General features: G+C 36.6%; 1 protein-coding gene across 5 annotated transcripts in view; it reads left to right on the forward strand.

The window, feature by feature from the left end:
* Positions 1 to 3,120: 3,120 nt before the first annotated feature.
* The window catches only part of GABRG2 (gamma-aminobutyric acid type A receptor subunit gamma2), a 43,200-nt gene continuing 24,066 nt past the window's right edge, over positions 3,121 to 22,254 (forward strand). For 4 of the 5 annotated variants that reach the window (XM_075057175.1, XM_075057177.1, XM_075057178.1 and 1 more), the window contains exons 1-4: positions 3,121 to 3,177; positions 4,160 to 4,380; positions 8,773 to 8,855; positions 9,532 to 9,669. In XM_075057175.1, the coding sequence (XP_074913276.1) occupies positions 3,136 to 3,177; positions 4,160 to 4,380; positions 8,773 to 8,855; positions 9,532 to 9,669 (484 nt within the window). In that variant the 5' untranslated portion in view covers positions 3,121 to 3,135. The remainder of the gene's footprint in view (positions 3,178 to 4,159; positions 4,381 to 8,772; positions 8,856 to 9,531; positions 9,670 to 22,254) is intronic. The other variant, XM_075057176.1, reaches the window with a different exon arrangement.

Raw genomic sequence — 22,254 nt, forward strand, 5'->3', positions numbered from 1 at the left:
CAGCTCCCAAATGCCCAACATGGGAAAGCCTTCAGGCCAACGTGTCCGCTCTGCGTAGGTATAAGCAGGATGCAGCAGGATAGCACTATAGTGAGGAGTGGGCAAGACCTCAGCTGAGCGAAGATCTGTCTTAACAGAATGGCTTTCTGAGACTCTGGGATTGGTCATCCCTTCACTATTGCCCCCATCACCATGGTCAGCTATGTCTGCTTTCAATCTTGTGTGCCAAGCATGAGTTCCAGCCCCCATAAGAATCTAATTCTCTGTGCTTTTCCCACTTCTGTACAGATTCTGGCTGAAACAGGAAAATAATTAAATTTCCTGCTTTTAACCCATTCGTATCCAAACTCCACCCACTGGCTTAAGACATTTGTAGTATCATCAAGATTTTTCATAACCAGCAGTGTTCAAACTTTGTCACAGAAGCAGGTCAGGAAAGAAGGGCACTGGCATATTATGCAAAAAACTTACAGTTGCCTAGCACCATTCAGCTGATTACCACTGACATTCTGAAATGAAAATATCTGATGATGTCGTATTCTAAAGTAGTTTCTATGTTCTCCTCTAGAACTGGAGGCACAGATTTTAAGAAAACAAAACATCCATTAAGACTAGTTTACACATTTCTGACTCCTAACTTGCCCCTTTTACTGTGGTAAGCAGGTTGAATTATACTAGATCTGCTGTTATATTGCTCAGTAGCAGAAAAAAATGGTCATCAGACTTTTTATCGTCTCTGGATTCTGGTTAGTAAAAGTGAAAAAGAAAACCATTGGCAAAAAATTGTGCTGAACTTTCCAAATGCACAATAAGCTCAAGTTCATCAGAGTGGAGTAAAGCTGTGTGACAGTTTGTTTGAATGAATCTAATTATTGGTCTTGTCAGTAATGTGTTGCATCAAACTGTTCTCTCAAAGAGAAGTAATGCAACAATACTGTGTACATACTAAGTGATATTTTGGTGGAGAGTTGCATAAGCTAAGTGACAATTAGATTTGTTTCATAGCAGGTCCCACCTGAGTCAGTGAGAGAAAAAATAGGCATGCCAAAGGTGATAAGCACTGATGTTCCTTCAAATAAACAGAATATGATCTCAACTGTACTAAAAGGAAATGTTGCTAAAGTGAACTGTAACCTCAACTGTTATGTGACATCTTTATTGTAAGTCTCCTTTTAGAAAGCAGGCAATTTTTCAAAGTTTTGTACAGTACTATTAAAACCTGAATTATCTGTGTACTGTCTCTGAAGACGCTGCCTACAAATTCATATTTTTCAGGGCTTTCCATTTCTTCATTTTTATTTCTTTAACAGTTCTACCCAAAAAGGAGATGATGATTATGAAGATTATACTTCAAATAAGACTTGGGTTTTGACTCCCAAAGTCCATGAGAGTGATGTCACTCTTATTTTAAATGGTTTGCTGGAAGGATATGACAACAAGTTGAGACCTGACATAGGAGGTATGTTGGTTTCCTTTTTAGACCACTTTTGATTAAGCAGTGAAAAGAAAGAACTTTCATACCTTATTACACTACACAGGAAGCAGAATCCATTCAATGTAGTTATGAAAACAAAATACAATGTAGTAAACCATCAGTGGTAGAAAGTAGTCATGATTTTGGAAGCTGACATAAATTAAGTTTGCTAAATCCATCCTGAGACATCTAATAAGACTGTTGTGATTTGCTGAATTAGGCTGCTTGTAATGATGCACCTGCATAGGATGTTTGGAATTTAACTTTTGGGGTATGAGAAAGCAAGTTTTTATCTTCTTTGTGTATCTAAGTGAAAGTGTTAGAGAATCACAAATAATACATTGGAAAGGAAGGCCAAAATGAGGATAGCACAGCCTGATCATTGCATGATGTGATGGACACAGACAGAGCCTCTAACAGCAGCAGGTCTGCACTGACTGATGTGGCACGGGCCCTCACTTGCACAGCAGGGCAAGAAGTGACCGGGGAATGGAGCACAGAGGAAAGATTCACAAAAGATAACTGCAGTCAAGTAAGGCCAACCTCCCTAGATTTTCCCCACAGCCAATATAGGTATATAGACCCAAGCTTGGACTCATAATGGAAGTCCTATTTGACTGAATCACCTTTTGCAGGAATCTTCCTCTCCACTGATTACTGACGGAGCTCAAAGAAATAAATCTCCCTGAGTTGCTGACTCCCTGAGTCAGTTTGAGAAGGCCCCATGTGGGCACAGAACAGGCAGACAATACCTCTGTAGAAGAGGATACAGCAGTAATAAGATTATAGAAAAACGCAAAGAGAATTCATGGATGAGGCAAGCAGAGACCAGCAAGGTTAATGAAGGAAGCTGTTTCTAACAAGTTTATAGAGGCTTATAAACTAAGGAATTTTTCACAGTGAGGGATAACATGAGTATTTAACCTTCAATGTATGTATATAGTGTAAATTAGCAGAGGAATTTGTCTTATTCTCCCAGTCCAAGACTTTAGAGAACAGAAAGGAATTAAGCATTCATAAAAGCATCTGGGAAAAAAAAAAATCATGTTTTAATCAAGGTGTATAAGAATAGTAAAGCTACAATAGAGTAATTTCAAAATAAATTAATCTAACAACTGTTTTTCATTCCTATTTTAGAGCCTTGAGTATTACTTTTACTTTGGGCTCATGAAATTGTTACTTACCTACAACATTCTCTGTAGGCAACAGCATTCATGTTGCGTTTGGCATTATAATGTAAAATGGGTGATGCAAGACATCATAAGAAGAATAAGTTTGCTTTTGCTGATAGTGTTTTTTCAGATGTGTTGCTATCACCTGACACAAAATATACATACTCTTAGTCAGATATTACTCATTTTAAGGTAACAACACTGTTTTCAGTATTTGTTCTCATAGCATAAGTGAACTTGTTCTGATAGAATAAACAATATAAGAATTTGTCTCAAAGTGTCTCCAACTAATTTCAAACTGGAGATATCGCTGCAAATTTATATTTATTGTCTATGCACATTTAAATGTGAGACAACCACAGCCATACAAGAGAGGTGCTATAATAATCTTTTGGCTGTGTTTGACTTTCATGTAGTTGATTTTGACCTTCACTCATGTTAGTGATTCTTGTTTCTCTTACAGTTAAACCGACAGTAATTCACACTGACATGTACGTAAATAGCATTGGGCCTGTGAATGCTATCAATATGGTAGGTAAATGATTGCCAATTTTCCTACAATGTTCACTTTGTTACAAAGCCTCCATCATTTTTGACATTACAAAGCTTCCATTAGTTTTAATGTTGTGCTATACCTATATTATTTTTAAAATCTCATTATTATTATGGATGTGAGGACTGTATGAGCTATGAATCTCTACAAGACAGGGAAACTGAGCTCTATGCTGAAAAAAATGTAATAATAACAGTTTTAACATATCCTCACACTTCTAAGTGCTCTACTTTAAAGTGATTTGTGACAGTTTAACTCCTATAAAACTGAACTTCCAGATTGCTACAAAATAAGGAAAACTGTTCACCAGTGATATTCCCACTTTTGCCATGAAGAGATAAAAAGAAAAAAGCCTAGATCCTCTCTCCTCTCCTCTTTCCAAAGTTCCTATAGACAAATTTAATTATATATTCATACAGCTGAGGAAAAGTGGTCTAGCCTTAGCACAATATCTACTTCATTCTTGTAGTTGTCACGTATAGTGTGAAATCTCAGATTGCTCTTTTCCATTCAATAATTCCCTTTACGGCTTCTCGCTGCCCATTGGTGCCAGGGAGTGAGACTTCACTGCTTCTGATATTAACCGGGGGGCACAGGCAATAAAGGCAGCCAACTCAGCTCAAATTTTTCCTGTCCTAGATCCAAGGCAATAAGTAATTGTTCTCTGACCTGATCAGGCATGGTTTGAGGTGTGGGGACACAGAATTAGAAAGGTGCATATACCACTCAATTGCATCTTAGTTTCACCTGTCAGTGGGAAAATAACAGAATAAATTGTTTTTAAACAATAATCTTTAGTAAGCCATGCCTTCAAAAATTGACAAAAAATTGTTTTTATCAGTTCTAGTACCATCTTCTTTATTTCACATTTTTTTCGTATGAAATTAAGGAAAGCATATCAGGAGTTATGTGAAATGCTGAGTGCTATGTTTTCATCAGTATCTCTGGTTAACACAACAGGAATATACAATTGATATATTTTTCGCCCAAACGTGGTATGACAGACGTCTGAAGTTCAACAGCACTATAAAAGTGCTCAGATTAAACAGCAACATGGTTGGGAAGATCTGGATACCAGATACATTTTTCCGAAATTCCAAGAAAGCAGATGCTCATTGGATAACAACTCCTAATAGGATGCTCAGGATCTGGAATGACGGCAGAGTGCTGTACACATTGAGGTATTTATACCTGACTTTAATTTCAGTTTCTCTAGGAAAAGCCAAAGAGAAAGGTTCTGTGAATCCAGGTAATTTGACATTAACCTGAAGGAAAAAACATTGGGGTTTGCTATTTACTTATGCATACAACCCTGAAAAAGGGAAATATTTAGAAGATATGACTTGCATGCGATTTATTTTATATTGGCACAGTAAAGAGTTTTATTTCTTCTTATAGATTGTACTGTCTTGCTCCACAATAGTCACATTCCTATACTAAAATGAATATAAGCATTGTTATAGTAATTCATCTTCCTTTTCAGGTATGTTTTATTGTTTGCCACTGGTTTGGTCCATATTGCCTTTTACCTTTTTATTGGGTTAAGCTGATGATGTCAAAGTATCCTTGAATTAAGTAGATGGTATAAAAGGTATGATATACATCAAAGATCTCTTACTCTGAATTAATTACAATTTAGCTAGATGAAGCTCCACCCTGCAAAAGCATTTCATTCCTCAAATATCGTATGAAAATAAGGTTTATCATTTCAGAGTTGCTCATTTAAGGTTTAATCCAAAACCTACAGATATGCCCTGTTCCACTAAAATTTTCATAAATCTGAATTTGATAAGCTCATTTCCAGATTTCTCAGTCATTTGTATATCTTTTCTTTTGAGGCAGATTACCTTTAAAAACCACCTTTTCAATAATTAAGTTATGCGTATGCCTACATTTAAGTGTAACATATACATATGCAATATGTAACAACTCAAATATCATATTCCCAATGTCCATAAGATACTTTGTCAATGTGAAAATCCTAAGTGCATCTTTTTTTTTTACTTTTTCTTACATGTGAAATAATATTTGGTTCTACGTAAAATGCAGATAGACAGAATTTTTTCAAGACAACTTATAATTTAAAATGAGAGTACAGAATCAAAGATGTTAGACATAAGACCATCTGAGTTTTAGACTGCACTTTTTTCAAAGTATTTTTTCCACTTCTGTTTTATTGGGTGCCAAAAATAAAGTTTTGAAGAAAAGCACACTCATTATAATCTTAATGAATAGATCTGAAGCTTTGGTTAAGACAACCTTTAAATGTTGAAACTGTCTGAATTACAAAAAGGAGGTTTATTTCATAGTTATTTTACATTCATTACACATTGCATCGCCAGAAGAGATAAGAGAATGATCGGAATTGAAATCCAGTGCAAATCAAAGTCAGTATGATAAAGAAGATCCCAGGTCCACCTTTGAAATGTTAAATTTGGACTTAGCTGCACTACCGTCTCTTTGGATTTTGTTACCTTTCTCTTCAAACCCCTCCGTTTCTCTCACTAGAAAGAGATATGTCTGGTAGAACTTAGAAACAGTTATCTGTTATTAATGTATACGTAGCTGTTCTAGTGAGTCACAGCAAGCACCAGTAAGGATTCAACCTGGATTAATCCAGAAGTGAAATGTGGTAGTGTCATCACAGATCTGGGATTCTGTCCTGAAGAGAAGAGAGCTCCCGAAGAGCGGGTTGATTTTCTGAATCACTTCCCCCAAGCTCAAGAACAGTCCGTCTTGACTAGCAGCAAAGTTAGCAGGCCGTCTGCATGGATCAACACAAAGCTCCTGACAAAACTCAAATGTGAAAAGAAAATGTACTAGAGGTGGAAGCAGAGACGGGTGACCCAGGAGGAATACAGAGATGCTATCTGAGCACTCAGGGACAAGGTTAGAGAAGCTGAAGTTCATCTGGAGTTGAATCTGACTAGGGACATGAAAACAAGAAGGGTTTCTACACATACATCCTCAGCAAAAGGAAGACTGGGGAAAATGTGGGCACATCGCTGAATGGGAATGGGGACCTTGTCACAAAGGACACCAAAAAGGCCAAGGTGCACAATGCCTTCTTTGCCTCAGTCTTTCCTGGTAAAACCCTGCCTTCAGCAATCCCAGGTCCCTGAGACCAGTAGGAAAGTGGAGCAAGTAAGATTTACCTTTGGTGGAGGAGGATCAGGTATGGGCTAAGTAAGTGGACATTGAGGTGGATAGAATATGTCTGAACTGTCAGGCTCAAAGGGTTGGGATCAGTGGCACGAAGGCTAACTTGGAAAGCAGTCACTAGTGATGTTTACCCCAGTTTTGTACTAGGCCCATACAGTTTAACATCTTCACATCTTCATTAATGACCTGGACAAGGGGACAGAGTGCACCCTCAGCATGTCTGCAGAAAATACAAAACTGGGAGGAGTGACTGGTATATTATGGAGTTCTGTTACCACTCAGAGGGACTGCAACGTGCTGGAGAAATAGGCCAACAGGAATCTCCTGGAGTTCAACAGAGGAAAACATCATCCTGAATCAGGGGAGGAATAGCTCCATGCAGCAGTACAGGGTGGAGGCTCACCAGCTGAAAAGCACCTTGCAGAAAAAGATCTGGGGATCCCGGTGGACATTCACCATGAGCTAGCAAAGTGCCCTTGAAGCAAAGGCAAACAGCATCCTGGACTGCATTAGGAAGACCATTGCCATGAGGTGATGGAGATGATCCTTCTCCTCCACCCATCACTAGTGAGACACATCTGGAGTGCTGGGTCCAGTGTTAGGCTCCCCAGTACTAGAGGGATATGAGGTTACTGGAGCAAGTGCAGTGAAGGCCCACTAAAATGATGAAGGGCTGGGAGCATCTGATGTGCAGGAAGAGGCTGAGGGAGCTGGGACCATTCTGCCTAGAGAAGAAAAGGCTCGGGCGATCTTATCAATGTGTTTAATGTGGGTGGGGGTAAAGAAGGCAGGGGACTGCAGGGGTAAAGAAGGCAGAGACATAATCTTCTCAGTGGTATCCAGTGATAGGACAGGAGGCAATGGGCACAAACTGAAGTACAGGAAATTCTGTTTAAACATTAGAAGAAACTTTTTTACAGTGAGAATGGTCAAACAGTGGAACAGGTTGCCCAGAAAACTCCATGCTTGGAGATTTTTGAAGCCTGGATTGTACTTTGTGCTGGGGAATGAAAGCTACTCAATTCCACAAGAGAAAACAAATAAAAAACAGCAGTAAAACTGAGCCTATCCCAAATAGCGTTAAATGTATTCACCAGAGAAAAGGCAATATCGAAGAAAGAACTTAATCATTTTTTGATCCACATTATGATTATCTTGAAATGAAACTGAAGATGATGGAAATGAGAAGAGAAAGAAAGGGCAATAATATTAGCACACAGAATCAGCTCTCCTGTGTCACAAACAGAGCTTCCCTTAGTTTCAAAAGAAATTAGATTTGTTGCTAAATCCTTAATGCAGAAAAGTTTCCTTTTGACTTCATTAACTTGGTGGCTAGTGGTCACAGTATCCCTCTGCATTCCACAGTATGAGACTCAGGGAGTCATCTGAACGCAGCACCTACATGCAGGAGCCAGGAGACAAACCCAGCTCACTGGGTTGCTCATTTGGACACCCAGAAATCAGCAAAGCCCAGAAACCTACAGTTTTCCCAGAGACTCATTGAACAAACAAAAGTCACTTTGCTCCTTTTTTTTTTTCCTCCTTTTACTTTTTCCCCTCTCTTACCCCACCTAATCCCTCCTTTCCAAAGTCCAAGTACCATGCAGCTCATGGCAGGGCTGGGGCTATGTATAGGCTAGCAACAATTAAGGGACTGAATGAAAAATGGTAGAGTTTTTGGCAGGCACATCAGGGGATCAATCTCATCTAATTTTGGATTTCTGAAAGTACATGTATCTACCTGATCTATAGTACCTACACCACCTGAGTTATCACGGCAACTCTCCTGATATTCTGTGGAAACACCTTTCTGTACATTCTTCTTCTGATTTAATTTAAATATCTTATTTTGAAATGAAATTAAAAGCACCTTTCCACTAGCTATGAAGGTAGTCTACATGGCTGTCTTGGATGCAGATGTCTAAATTTGGACTCACAGCCATCATTTCTGAAATAGAATTTTTGTCACGTAAAATACATTTCCCTAGTGCATTATGGCATGTTGTGACACAGAGATTTGCCACTGCTCATGAGATGACCTGTATATCTACTTATGGATTTGCCAGTCCTGAGTAATGCTGCCATTTCAGATGCATAGGAACATAACTTTGATACCTTATTCTATTACACAATGCAGAAAGTAGATGATTAGAGTCTATGTAGCCAAAAAAGAAACACTGCTTATTAGTAACCATGATGCCTTCCTATGCTTGGAATATCCAAAGTAACAGTTTACTTTTGCTTTATATATATATATATAAAAATATATATATATATATATATATAAAGATACTTGCATATTTCATAGTCAGCTTCCATATTATTAAGAATCTCATTTTGCTTGCCATGATGTAGGTTTCAGGACAAACTTCTCAAGTGCGTTCTGTATATCCTGATCTCTTTCTTCTCAGGCTGACAATTGATGCTGAGTGTCAGCTACAGTTGCACAACTTCCCAATGGATGCCCATTCCTGCCCCCTGGAATTTTCAAGCTGTAAGTAATATGCTTAGAAATATTCCTTTTCTGACCCACACTGAACACCACTTATAAAATTATCATGTCCTTAACAAGACATAGTCCAAATGTTTTCAGTTTTATTTTGACCTTATTTTCAAGTACCTGAGTCAGATATGTTCACAAATATAATTGAGGAATGCTACATAAAAAATTATACAATTTCTGGGTCCTATGTGATTAATTTATGCCTATATCTTAGCAAGACAGTAGAAATTTTTACTTTTAGCATCAAGGTCTCATGACCTGATACTTTCTCTCTGCGCATGGATGTTTTACTATTGCAATAGTTGGAGTCAAGAGTTTGGCATTTTGCAGTCAGATCAAGGTGTGAATTCCTGGTCCAGCTGCAGACTTTTTGGCCATAATTGAAGGATGGGTAAAATTGCATCCTATTGGGTCCACAAAAGTGGAAAACTGATTTTTGAAAAATTTATCTCAAGTGCTATTTTAATTTATAATAAATAAAATAAAATGTGACATTAAGTAAAAGGCACTACTAAGTAACTTGAGAAAAACTTATCTATAATTTACTTGCAATATGCTTCTCCAGTTTTTTCCAGAAACAGAAAATAGTATTTTTACTCCCCAAAGTACACTAAAATTCTAGCAATGACTGTGAAACAAAGCATTCTGTATTTTCCATTGCAATAAGATGGCTACCCGAGAGAAGAGATCATTTACCAATGGAAGCGCAGCTCAGTGGAGGTGGGAGACACCAGGTCCTGGAGGCTTTACCAGTTCTCCTTTACAGGATTAAGAAATACAACTGAGGTGGTGAAGACTACTTCAGGTAAGACAACTGATCTCTTTACCCTCAGATTCACTTAGGATTTTATTAACAGAAAGAAAAAAAGAAAGATATCTCTGTTTAGAACTTAGCATTGGGACTTCACTGAACAATTACAGGCTTTTAAATACCTATGGAACCATCCAGGCTTTAGTATTTCTGAAGAAGATCTTAGAGGAAGAAAAATAAATTGTTGTCTCCTGTCCATTCTTGTCCTCCAATACCTAGAACTGTCAGGAGAAAGTCACTACTATAAGGGGTGGGTGGGCAAGGGAACTTCCTGTCCTGCCTCAGTGTAGAAAACAGCACAGCTGAGCCAATAAATGATAATCTGATACTGATTTGAATATTTTACAATCCCATTCCAACTTCCAGAAGCAGAAAGTAGGCCTGTACAGAAATGAAATTTGAAGTCCCAACCTCTTTACTACAGCAGCTCCAAGTTTATTTTGTTCCTTAAAACAGGGCATATTCAACTCTCATTAAAGAGAACAGCCTTACAAATCAGAGTCTCAGATGATTTTCTTGCATATTTCTATCTCCTTGGAAACAAGTAATGGAATTTATAATTATAAATGAGGAACTACTCAGCGTTTAATAAAAATAGCAACTTTAACCCTACTAACTAAGCAGGAAAATACATTCTTCTAGACATATATATTGTTTTATTTCTCAGTGGAAAGAAAATCAGTGAATATGAGAAAGGATGTAAAGAGGAATTGCATATTAATATTCTTGTATGTGCATGATATCCCTTGTCTTTGATTTCTTACTTTCAAAAAGAACAGTGAAATGAAAGCAGTTTTTCTTTTCAAGTTGTTTTTTATTTTTACCTTATTTTATTGTTCTGGCAAATATATTGATTTAAATTCAGACATCTGTGTTAATTCTGACCTCAGAAATATCCCCATCCATTTTCTTTCTAAAAGGTCAGCATTGCTGTTATATTAAAAAGGAGAGTGAGATACGCTAGTGTTGAGAGAAGCCTGCAGTGCATTACACTGGAGTGGAAACAAAGAGGTTGAGAATTAATTCAAGTTCCAACTCCTGAATCACTGGACATTAAGCACCAATGACATGTTTAGTCTCATGAGCAGGGCAAAAATGGAATGAAGCCTCCCAGCTGTAGCCACATTTGCCTTATGGCATCTTCTGCCATTTTAGCTGAGGAAGATATTTAGTCAGGTATTCAAGAAAGCATTTGACCTTTCTCTTTTTCCCAGGAAAATAAAAATAAAGATGCAAAAGAGGACAAGAGAGCAGCGCGTGTGTGAGCCATAGCTGCTAATAACCACCATTATACATGACATGATGGAATTGCTCTCAAAGCAAAAATATAAACAGCAGTACATCTCACCTCAGACTGCCCCCTTAACTGACAAAGCACAAAAGGCAGCAGTGTGCCCAAGCATGGCCTAAGGTCCCATCTTGCCTAGGTTGAAAACTAACTTTATTTCAGTCTTAGTTTGAGTTTCTTTTATTTGCTCTTTTTCTTTCCTTTTCCAATTGAGTCATTTGTCAATAAACTTATTTTAGCCAGAGATAGAAAGTAATAAAATCTTAACATGCTACAAGCTTCAGATCCACTGATTCAGTGCATCTTGCACTGGTGAATCAAAAGCATGCTCTAATGTTCTGCTAATGTGAAGAAAGAACATACTGGGAGACAAACAGTAAAACACAGAAAGCAAAATATACTAATATACTTTCCCATGCAAAGAAAACCTTTTTTTTTTTTTTCAGGGGATAGCCATTCAAGCTTGTAGTACTCACCTGAAGTACTACTGTAATGTTGCATCAGTAGTTTTTAATATGACAACACACACCAGCCCTTTTAATTTACCTTAAAAAAAAAAAAAAAGTAATTAGCAGCTAGCATCCACTTTAAAGCAGCGAAGAGTCACTCTAGTCATCACTTGATTCCTAAGAAGAAATGTTCGTGAAAGCTACTCAGCCTGCTGAGCTGTTTTCAAAGACCTGCTGAGTATAAAAATTTGGGGAAAAGTCCTGTGTATATATTTCTGTTGCTGCAGTTATCTTATGTTTGATTTTCCTTGCTCCTCTTGTTTTTATAACCACAGATATGCAAGAAAATTAGATTTGATTTTGATCTAGGTGCAGTATCTAAATAATTAGAAGGTGGGGAAAAAAAACCCCAACAACAACAAAATAGGGATTATCATGAATCTGGTCTATCTCCTACAAATATTTTGTTAAAGCTGGCAGAGCCTAAAGAGTGTTCATTGCTTACTTAAGTGCCTTATTAGCATGCTGGGAGCTACATTAAGTCCAATATTTCTCAGCCAGACCCATACTCTACCTATAATTACTCTCTTACAAGCACACATTTTCAATAAGTTTCCCCAAAAGAAAAGGCAAGAAAAATATTCCAAGCTTATAGATTTATTACCAACCTATGTGCAGCCTGACTACACAAGTTCGGTATTTGAATGCTCATATAGCCAAAATAAGTTTTGAGACTTTATGCAACTAATTGCAGTGCTGTATATAATAGGATTTAGGTACAAACTAATGACAGTACCACTGCCAATGCTTCAGTGGGGATATGAGCTGAGGTACAGTGGAGGAGGCAATGGAAAGATTAATGAGATGTTGGGGAGATGACTATACTACACTTCAAAGAACTCTTCCCCAAAACTAAATTTATATGATGACAGAAACCAGAGAAACCTAAACACAAGACAGGGAAATTAGAGAATATAAGATTGAACAGTTACAGAACAGAAGGAGCCTGGGAGTAGTGTTAGGGCATTTGAAACTGGAGTAAACTTTCCATACCTGCATTTACTCCATTTCAAAACAAACTCTTGTTTCCAGCTTCATGCCTCCCAGTGACTAACACTTTCTAGTCCCTGAGGGCTATGCTTGCTTGGTGACTGGAGCAGAGAAGAGAATCAGAAAGGATGGCTGAGACTTGGTCATTACAAACTCCGTTACCTCTATTCTGTCATGCCATAGCTGAACATTTGAGATCTGGCCTGGGTTATGGGCAGAGAAGGACAAGGATTGTTTGAGTGCAAGCTTCATAAGATCTGACAGACTTGCTGAAGTGACTACATTTATCTGCTGCTCTTCCTTTGCATGTGCTGCAGAAATATAAGATTAACTGAAAGGGCCAGATGTCGGAATTCTGTCCCTGATCAGTTAGCAAATCCCCATAACAGCAGAAAAAAGCAACTGGAATATTACAAACCATCCTGTCTGTTTCTCTTATCTGAAGTGAGTCATCCTGAATTGTCAGCTTGTTTCTCTCCAAACTGAACATTCATGTGTGACTCCAATTTTCTTCAAAAGTCACAGACCAAGCAGTAAGAAATGACTTAGCTAATAGAATCCATTAATAGCAGGCACTGTTAAGAAAAGTTAACTCTCAACCTTCTGTCCTATGAACATTTCATTGAAATGACTAAATAGTCTGTACATTTAATAATATATTACCTGTATATATTTTTTACTTTTTCACTACAACCTATGCTGTGTAATCAGCAGTGGTTTAGTTCAGATTATTTGCAATAAAGTGCATGTTAGTACATAATAGCATATGAGTTATATAAACCACTCCACTTGACCACACATACTTATAAACTGAGATGGTTTTAAGATTTATTGTGTTATTAAAGTATGTCCATAATCACTGCTCAAACAGTGCATATTTTGGTCATTTATTAAGAAACTACCATTTCTTTTGCGTGACCTTTTTGCTCACAGTGTAAGGCCCCATCCACTGAATAGTGGTGAGATTCTCCAATAAAAAAGGATGAACTAATGGAAAAGTGTAGAGAATAAAAATTCAACAACTTCTGAAATTCGGATGGATGCTGCCATGAGTAGTCCTTACAAAGAAAGCATCAGATTTACAAAATCCTACTTCAAACCTAATGCTGAGGTTGCATAGTAAAGCCAGTTGCTTTACTGACATGTTCAGAGTTCATATTATGCTTACCATGTCTTTAGTTATTTAAGGGTGTGTGATTTATCAGACATATGGTCTATACATGGGATAAATGTAAAACTAGCTGGCAAATGTGTCAGAAAGTGGATTATTAGAATAAAAAGAAAGAGAGTTGTATATCATAAAAAGAGAGAGAGTTATATCATACAATAAGCAGCAATAATAACTGAAGAAAACCAAAAAATGACTGCTGTAGCACAGGATGTACTTTTCCATCCTCCATATTCTCATTTAGTATTACACAATACGTTTGATTTAAATGAATGTCAGTTGTTCTTTTTTGCTTTAAAAACTATTCTATATCTAATTTCTGACCTTTAATATTCACTGTGGATTAAAAATAAGAAACCAATTAGGTGAGAAAACAGTCCAGCAGGTCCACCACTTGTGAATCATATCAGCAAATGCTGCTGTTCTTCACTTTTTGGATGTCAAAATGAAAATATTATAAAGCTTAGCTAGAATCACATTATAGAGCAAAAGGTGTCTATTGCTTAGGAGGGATTTCAAGGAAGTTTTTCTGGAGAACTCTCTCAATTCAGATTTGACTAGCGAGAAAGATAAACTTTAATTTTTCTGATTGTTACTGCAATGCAACAAGTGATACAGAAGTGTAAGATTTGCAAAATATAATGCACAAGTGGATCACACTGATCAGGGACATGTTGCACTTCAGGAACAGGAAAATAGGAAAATTCCAAAATTGGTAATTAGTTACTTTAAATAAAGAGTGAAAGATTGTAGGAAGGAAATAATCAAATGCACAAATATAAAAAGATGAGTAGTTATGAAAAAAAATTCTGGGGGCTGTAGTAGTCCACAAACACACAAGGATAGAGAATGTGATACTGTTACAAAAAACCACCTTTTCTGGGATGCGTTACTCAGAGTGTTGTGTGTAAACTTGGAAGAAATATTCGCTGTTCTACTCTGTGAAAAACTGATGTCAAATGGTTGCTGCATTCTGCTTGATTAAAAAAAAAGGTTCACTTTTAAGTGCAACATTTTAAGAAAGACGGGAGTGAAGGAGAGCATAATAAGTAATTGGTTTAGACAATATGATCTATGGAAATATTTGGAAGTATGGAACTAGTCTGGAAGAAAATATAATTGGTGATCAAAGGAGTAAAACAAACATACTGCTTTTAAACATAACAATAATCAGCACTGGCACATACTATTTAGGAAGATTGTAGAAACCCTTAAATCAGAGGTTCTATGAGATCATACCTCAGACCAGGAGGAAAGGATGACCTTATATCTTGAAATTCTTTTCATCAATAGGTTTCTATGAATTTCATAAAATTACTCCACAAACTGAATTTCTACTTACTATTCCAGTGTTTTTGAATGTACAGAATACTGTACTATGCAAAACAGTTTGTGAATGTGTAATTACTCAGGACAGATGGAGCTTCTGGTATTCCCAGTTCATTTCTGTGACTGGGTAGTTCCTTTTTTAGACCAGAGATTGTCTATTGCTTATTCACAGAGCCCATCCTGAATTTTTAATTAGATACAAAGGCATTATAAGATTAATCAATAAATAGCAGTTCAACAAGCTGCACAGGATCCACAAGACTGGTAAGCCAATATCTGTAAATTCCTTTTTATTTTCTTCTTGTTCTGTGTTTTACAGAGCTAATTGGAGCTGTGCAGTAGAGACAGTGTACTGCTCATAATTGATAAACAGTGTCAAATTGGTAATTAAATAGTTATCTTGCTATTCTTCTATTAAGCCACAGAAAAAGATCTGGGTCTGGTTTCTGTTTTGTCAGGAAAATGTGGTCAAGGCTATTATTTTGTGGAAGAGGATGTATTTGCAGACTTTATACTTTATTTTAATGCTGTATTGTAATGAATTGAACTGTGGCAGGCATGCAGTCCCCAGAGTTTTCACAGTGCTCAAAAAACCCAGGAGTCTTCTCCCTATGCTTTTTTATTAAGTCAAAATATGATATGACAGGTACATATCATATTTGAAGATCTGTGTTGGGAAATAGGCCTGACATTAAGCAATGGCCATAGGTGGATTGCCACTGTGCCTAGAAAACCCTGACAGCCCCATACACAGCTCTAGGTTCTACTATAGGTTGACTACAGCATATGGCATTGTCAGGGAGATCCCTCTGAGAATTGAAAACATACCCTGTTTGAAGATTTTGACCTAGTGAATAGGTACAAGATATCAGTACCTGCATTTTGCTTTTGGCAGAATTTAAACATATTTTGTATCCACTTTGCAGAGGAGCAAATGATGACATAAGCTTTAAGTCAGAAAACCCAGCCTACTATTAAATTGTTCTGTGTATCTTCATTGTTCTCTTTATGGTTTAAAAGGATATTTATCTCAATATCCTTGTTTTTTGAAAGGCTATATTAAATTATTACCTTAAACATATTTGCTGAAAGAATACTGTCTCTCTAGAACAGTGGAACATTTAAAGCAGTAGGCAGACACAATGGACTGAAAGGCCTATTTTTATGTTTGCTGCTTCAAAGGAAATCCTCAGCTCTAAGCTAATATCCTTAAGATAACTCTAAAATATCTTAATAGCTAGATCTTAAGATTCTACCTCTAATATAGGTACTCATCACCTGTCCAGAAAGAGAGTACCAGAGAATATTTTTGCTTATAAATTATTCTTTCTTTTTTTCCATTTAAACTCTCCCTTATTTTAACTCACATGAACCAATGTTTAACATTACTGTACCCAACATATAATGATTTGAAAGAAAACACAGAGGAGTTGAGTTATTTAACTTTCATATACCACCATCATGAAGGGTTACAGACAATTATGTGAGCAGAAGGCGGGATTTTTTTAAGGTGGTAGCTTACAACAGTTTGATATTGCTTTCAGGGAATAAAATTAGTCTAAGGTAACTATTCCTGCATATTTTTTTGAAGGATAATGAATAACAAACATTTATCAAATATTAATAACAAGCTTTTCTCAAGCAATCCAGATGCTCATATCTGTTCAATTATTCACCAAACCATAGCAATTAATGCATTTTTGCTAAAATTATAACTGTTGAAAAGTTTGTTCATTGAAAATAATTAGTCTGTGTTTCAGGATCATGTCTTCAAAGACTAAAGATGTAGTACAATTCACTCCCTCCCATGCCTGTTGTATACTCCACATTTTGTCATCCAAGTTAATTAATTGTGTGGCACATGAGTATTTATAGATGAATTCACATGACTGCATAAATGAACTAATTCCATAAGCAGACTTTTTGGTTCCTCCCTGTCGTGCAGACATCTGGGATCTATGTACATGCACTTTTTCAGAACTACAAAATCAGAACTCCTTAGAACCATTTATCCTTGTATAATCCCTGTGAGGCAGACAAGATGACAGGGACGAGCTGAAGGCTTCCTGAGAAACTGGACAAGAAGCTGCAGACAAGAGGGACAGAGGCCTCTCCTGCAATGGCTGGGAAGGACTCGAGTCAACTGCATTTGGGTCTCTTCTGTACTGACTGCTTCAGCCCTTGGCAACATCCCAAAAGACCTCAGAAAATCTGTGCAGTTGCCTTCCCACTTTCTTTAATCATCCAAACACCTCTCTGTTTGTCATCTGGTCTGTAGTTGTTTTTGAAATCACTATGGACCCATTCCTGTGACAGCAGAACAATAGGAAATTCCATGCCACCTTAACAGTGTAGGCTGAGGAACAGGGAATTTAATAACAAATGACATATCCAACAAGAGAGACTGTGGATCCAAGTTAGACATATAATTAATAGCTAGGTTTGGCCTGTTTTTCTGCTCCACGCTCAGTTATGACTACAATAAAAAGGATCTTTCCAGTTTATGTGGCAAGTGTAGTTGCACCCATGTGAAATACATTTCCATAATGTTGCTAGCTGCTGTAAGGCTCCTTGGAAAGGGTTTGGTGGTAAGCAGTGAGAACCGCCAAGCCACGGCAGTAGCGATGGAGCTGTGACTGAGGATTGAAGGGCCATCACTGCTTTGGTGTTAATGCAAAAAAAGCATCCAGAGCACAAAGACTCCTTAACTTTCCTATCTCTTTTGCAGTGATGGGCTAGATCTTTGTGGTTTAATGGGCAGGGAAAATGCCCACTATTCCTGTGGAATGAATATATTTAAAATTCTTACAGATTGAAAGAATCTGACTTTTCTGTTCAGGTTTTATCTGTATAGCTTCAGGTTTAGGCCTTCAAGATCACCTGCTTCTAACTAATCATATAAAGAGTTGAAGAGTTCTTTGATGATTATTTTTTATCTTTTGAGAGGGGTTAAAGGCTTTCTTAAAATTCCAGTGACAGTAATTCAGCCCTTTTGTACTCTCAGTTTTTCCTAGACTCTATGTCAACTGAGTCACCCCAGCAAAGTGAAATCATGACTGTCCCTGAAGAAAAGGGTGGTGGGGCCTGAAACCTCTTTCAACCCACCCCAGTGTGACTTCCCAATTGAACAAAGACTCTTGAGGGTCAAGTTTATTTTTCCAAGTTTGTCTTTCTGAAGGTTTGCCATAACTGAAAGCACGGCTTGCTACAATTTAAACTGAGCTTTAGAAAGGTCAAGTAAGGATAAAAAGGATTAATATACAAGTAACCAGAGAATAAGGGATAACATGGAATCTTACAAACATTTCCACTGAACGTAATGCAGGGTAATTGCAAAAGCACAGATGTTAAAGGCAAGATTGGTTTTGTAATAAATATAATTTTGTGGATATAACAGAACAGTGGCTTTAAGACATAATATTTGTTCATTTAATAGCAAGAAAATAATTAGATCTTTTAGGAAATTGAAATTCTTTAAAAATAAAGAAAAAACATCATTTTGAATGTTTTTAATTTTATGATAAAAATCAGGAAATTAACAAAGTGAGTCTATGTCTTAAAACCTTTCCTACATTAACTAAGCATACAAATTTTTGTGATGCCTCTAATGCCCCATGAATGTATTTTCATAAGTACTGATGACTCTTTGAAACACAAAGCATATTAACATCCCAAGTCCCTTTTTTAATTCCTGTTTGGTAATGAAATCATCATACCCCATCCACTGATTGACTTTCACAGAAACTGTTGCAATATCACAAGAGAAAATCACTGTAATTCCACTCTGCAACTGGAGCTAGGTCTTATAATGAATTGTGGTGAGAAATCTTTGGTTCAAAAGGATTAGACACAATGGCTTAGAAGTTAAAGAACAATGTATAGTCACAATTATTTTAGCATTAAAATAACTCTGAATACTAAGCAATTTTTTAGAAGAGTTTTCTTCATATTGAATAACTATGTTTAAATTATTGATTTAAATAAATAAATGTTTTATTGTGCTGTTTAAATAATTAAACTTCAAGCAATCCTGTGATAAATTGGAAGGTTCCTGAGCACTTCAGCCTTTCACCTGTAGAGTCACAAGGTAATCTCTGTAACCTGTAAATTGATCAGCGTAGCACTGATGGTTGACTTCTTCACTGATGTTTCACTTCTAGACCCTTTTTGTGTTCAAAAAATATGTTTGCAGTACAATGATTTTAAGATAATTTCTTTCACATTTTTTTCCCTTGGTCTTACCTTTCTCATCATCTTCCTGCGCTTTCAGTAGAGAAAAACAAATTCATTAATGATGTGTGAAGGTGATGACAGCTTAATGTTCATGAAGTGTAGGAACAGTTCATTTGAAATAAGTTTGCCTTTGCCTGGGGCATGTATATGTCCTAAATAATAAACATATGCCTCTAAGGCTGTTCTTACACAGTTAAATCCCTTAAGTTTGGAAGTGCAATTTCTAGCTTCTCAATCTCATGTCATTACACAGCATTTTTAGTAACCTACTTATCTAAGATGCTGTTTTGTTGGGGGAGGTTGTCACTGTATTTGAATAGATATAATTGAAAGACTGAGTGGAAGTAAGACATAGAAGTCTGCATAACAAGAGTATCTGAGTCAGGCGGCAGAGATAGGAGCTAACAATACTCAAATCCAGCCAAATATCCCATGTAAAAACCAAATTAAACTAATTTAACACCATGAAGTTTAAAGAGACCTTCCCAGTGAGCTTTGATTTTCAATTTTTTGTATCAAATAAAACAGGAGAAACAAAAAGAAAACAGACTACAGTGTTAAATGAAAATGTATACAGTATGTACAAACTTCTAAAACTCTCTGCAGCGCCTTGTGATTATAAAATGTTCCACTTACATTTTTAGATATTTTATCTACAATTCCATAAAGCCATCCTATAACGTTGACAACACATTCTCACAGAAGAATATAGTGGCATAATGTTAAGCATGGTAATAATGGTCAAATATTTGTCATTATAATTTTATGTTTCACGAACATTAACTTGCTCATTTTTATTGTTAAAACAAATTCTTAATTGTAACTAGCGTGTGTTTTAACATCGCCTTTTTAAACCAGGCATAATTGTCCTCATTTTGATATACATTATAGAAGCTATAAATACGCCACTTATCTCAAAAAGTGATGCAGTCTATTAAGTGAGTTCTTTGCTACTCTTGAGAAGACTGCATAATTAAGGCTAAAGAGCTGCAGGATAAAATTTATGTAATAATACTTTCTTGTATCATGCCCTACATAAGAGAAGCTTGAAATATTTTTCAAGATTTAATGTATAAAGTGCCACAACACCCTTTGTGTGTCTTAATGCTAGTGACTAGAAATGATCGTGAAACTAGTCAACAAATTGCTATTTGTTCTTTCTTGTATATAGTTCTAACAATTAAGAAAATTGTGAAAAACCTTGACTATCACAAATAATGTGGTTTTGTTGATTATAGCTGAATTTCTTCTCTTTTAATCTTGAGAATGTGAGCTTGAAGAGGAAGTAGAGTCGTACTGTGTAGGTAACTGTCAGTCATCCAAGGTTGCTTCTGTTCTGTGAGTGTATAGGTTAAGAAAACCTCAAATAATTCTCTTCACTTGCCCCACTCCAAAAACCCTAAAGTGAGTTCACACCTTGTCCATTCCATTCAAATTACAGATAGCAATAACTATTTGACCTGACTTAACATCCCTTCTCTAGTTATGTAAAATAAAAAAAACATATAGTCATAAAGAACTGGTAGTGATTTCTTAGATTATTTTCTGCTGTTATCCAGTAACATTTATTTAAAAACAAAATAAAACAAGTTTGAATATTTCCAACCACCCTTGTAGTTCACCAAAAGTTCCTTTCTCATACCACTGTAGCAAATTACTGGTCTGGAACAGAGCTATTAGATTGCTCCAGTTGCAAAATCATCAAGTGAAACAGCAATGTCTTGGAACTGCATAACTGTGGTTGTACAAGTGCAAAAGCAATAACCAGGGCAATTCATAACAGCATACTATCACTCCAGCTATGTTTGCTCTCATGCTAAGGATCTGAGCTATGAAATAAGAGCTCTTGAATAACTCTCACCATTTGTTGCCATCCTGGGAAAAGCAAGAATATTATTGAATATGAAGAAATTACTTTTCTTTTTCCTATTATTATTATTTTTAAAATAATAATTGTTAAAACCTGTATGACTAGATTTAGCAATACTGCAGAAAAAAAAGAATTAGACTTTCAAGTATACGTATAGAAAATCTATGATAACTTTCAGTTCTGAGAGAGACACTGTATCTCTGTTGACAAGAAAAGCAAAGAATTTCACCTGGAGAATTTATTACTAGCGAATAGTGCAAATATTAAAAATCCATTATGACTCTGTAAGTCAGAGAAGAAAAGCGAAAGAGGAAAAGATCAACCCTCTGAATACTGGAATACGGAAACATGACTTTTCTCTGAAGTCATGAACTGGTTCATTTTATGTGCCAAGGTCAAATCCCACCAGTGCCCCAGACAGGAAAGGTACCATGGTATCCTCCCACAGGAGGTATGGCAATTTGTGTTAGAACATAGTACAGTCGGTCATGGTAGCATTATTTCAGGGCTTTGTAACGACTAGGACTGTTGATGTCAAACTTCCTACCAGCCAGCTGATCTAGGATAATGCAGCTGGCATGTCATTAGATGTGGTAGTGCCTATTCTGTGCTGGAGGATGAATCATTTTATACTTGCAATCATTACCTCAGGTTATGTTCTGAAACAAGTCAATATAAAAGCAACCACAAGCAGACATTTCCCTGCTAATTTTGCCAGCTTTGGTGCCTACCTCTTCTTCATTAGGTAGCTTTAGAATTAACCATACCCCCTAAATGTGATGCGCTGATGAGGTTGATGAGTTGGGAGGAAAAAAATCTCTACCTCTTATCTCTTTCTCTCTGGCCCACCTCATTCCTAGTGCCACATCCTTAAAAGTTTAAAACAGATTTTTGTTTCTTGGTGTGATAAGAGATTTTTTCTAGGGAGAATTAAGTAAGAGAAATGAATAGTTCTGTGAGCAGAAGGGCTGATTTCTTATAGATTTGCATCTCATGGCAGAATTCCCTGCTGTCTAATGAAGATGTAAATGGCAATTTAAGCTTTTTCAGCAGCTGAAGCAGTCCTCACAGGTGTTCTCTAAGTCATTTCTCCGGAGTCTAACAAGAATCAAATTCATGCCTTAACCTTTCTTGGGAGGAAGAGTGTATGATGTAGAAAGCAGTAGGGTAGCATTATATGACAGTCCCTCAA

Source organism: Buteo buteo, chromosome 24 (genome assembly GCF_964188355.1).
Source record: "Buteo buteo chromosome 24, bButBut1.hap1.1, whole genome shotgun sequence".
Classification (NCBI taxonomy): domain Eukaryota; kingdom Metazoa; phylum Chordata; class Aves; order Accipitriformes; family Accipitridae; genus Buteo; species Buteo buteo.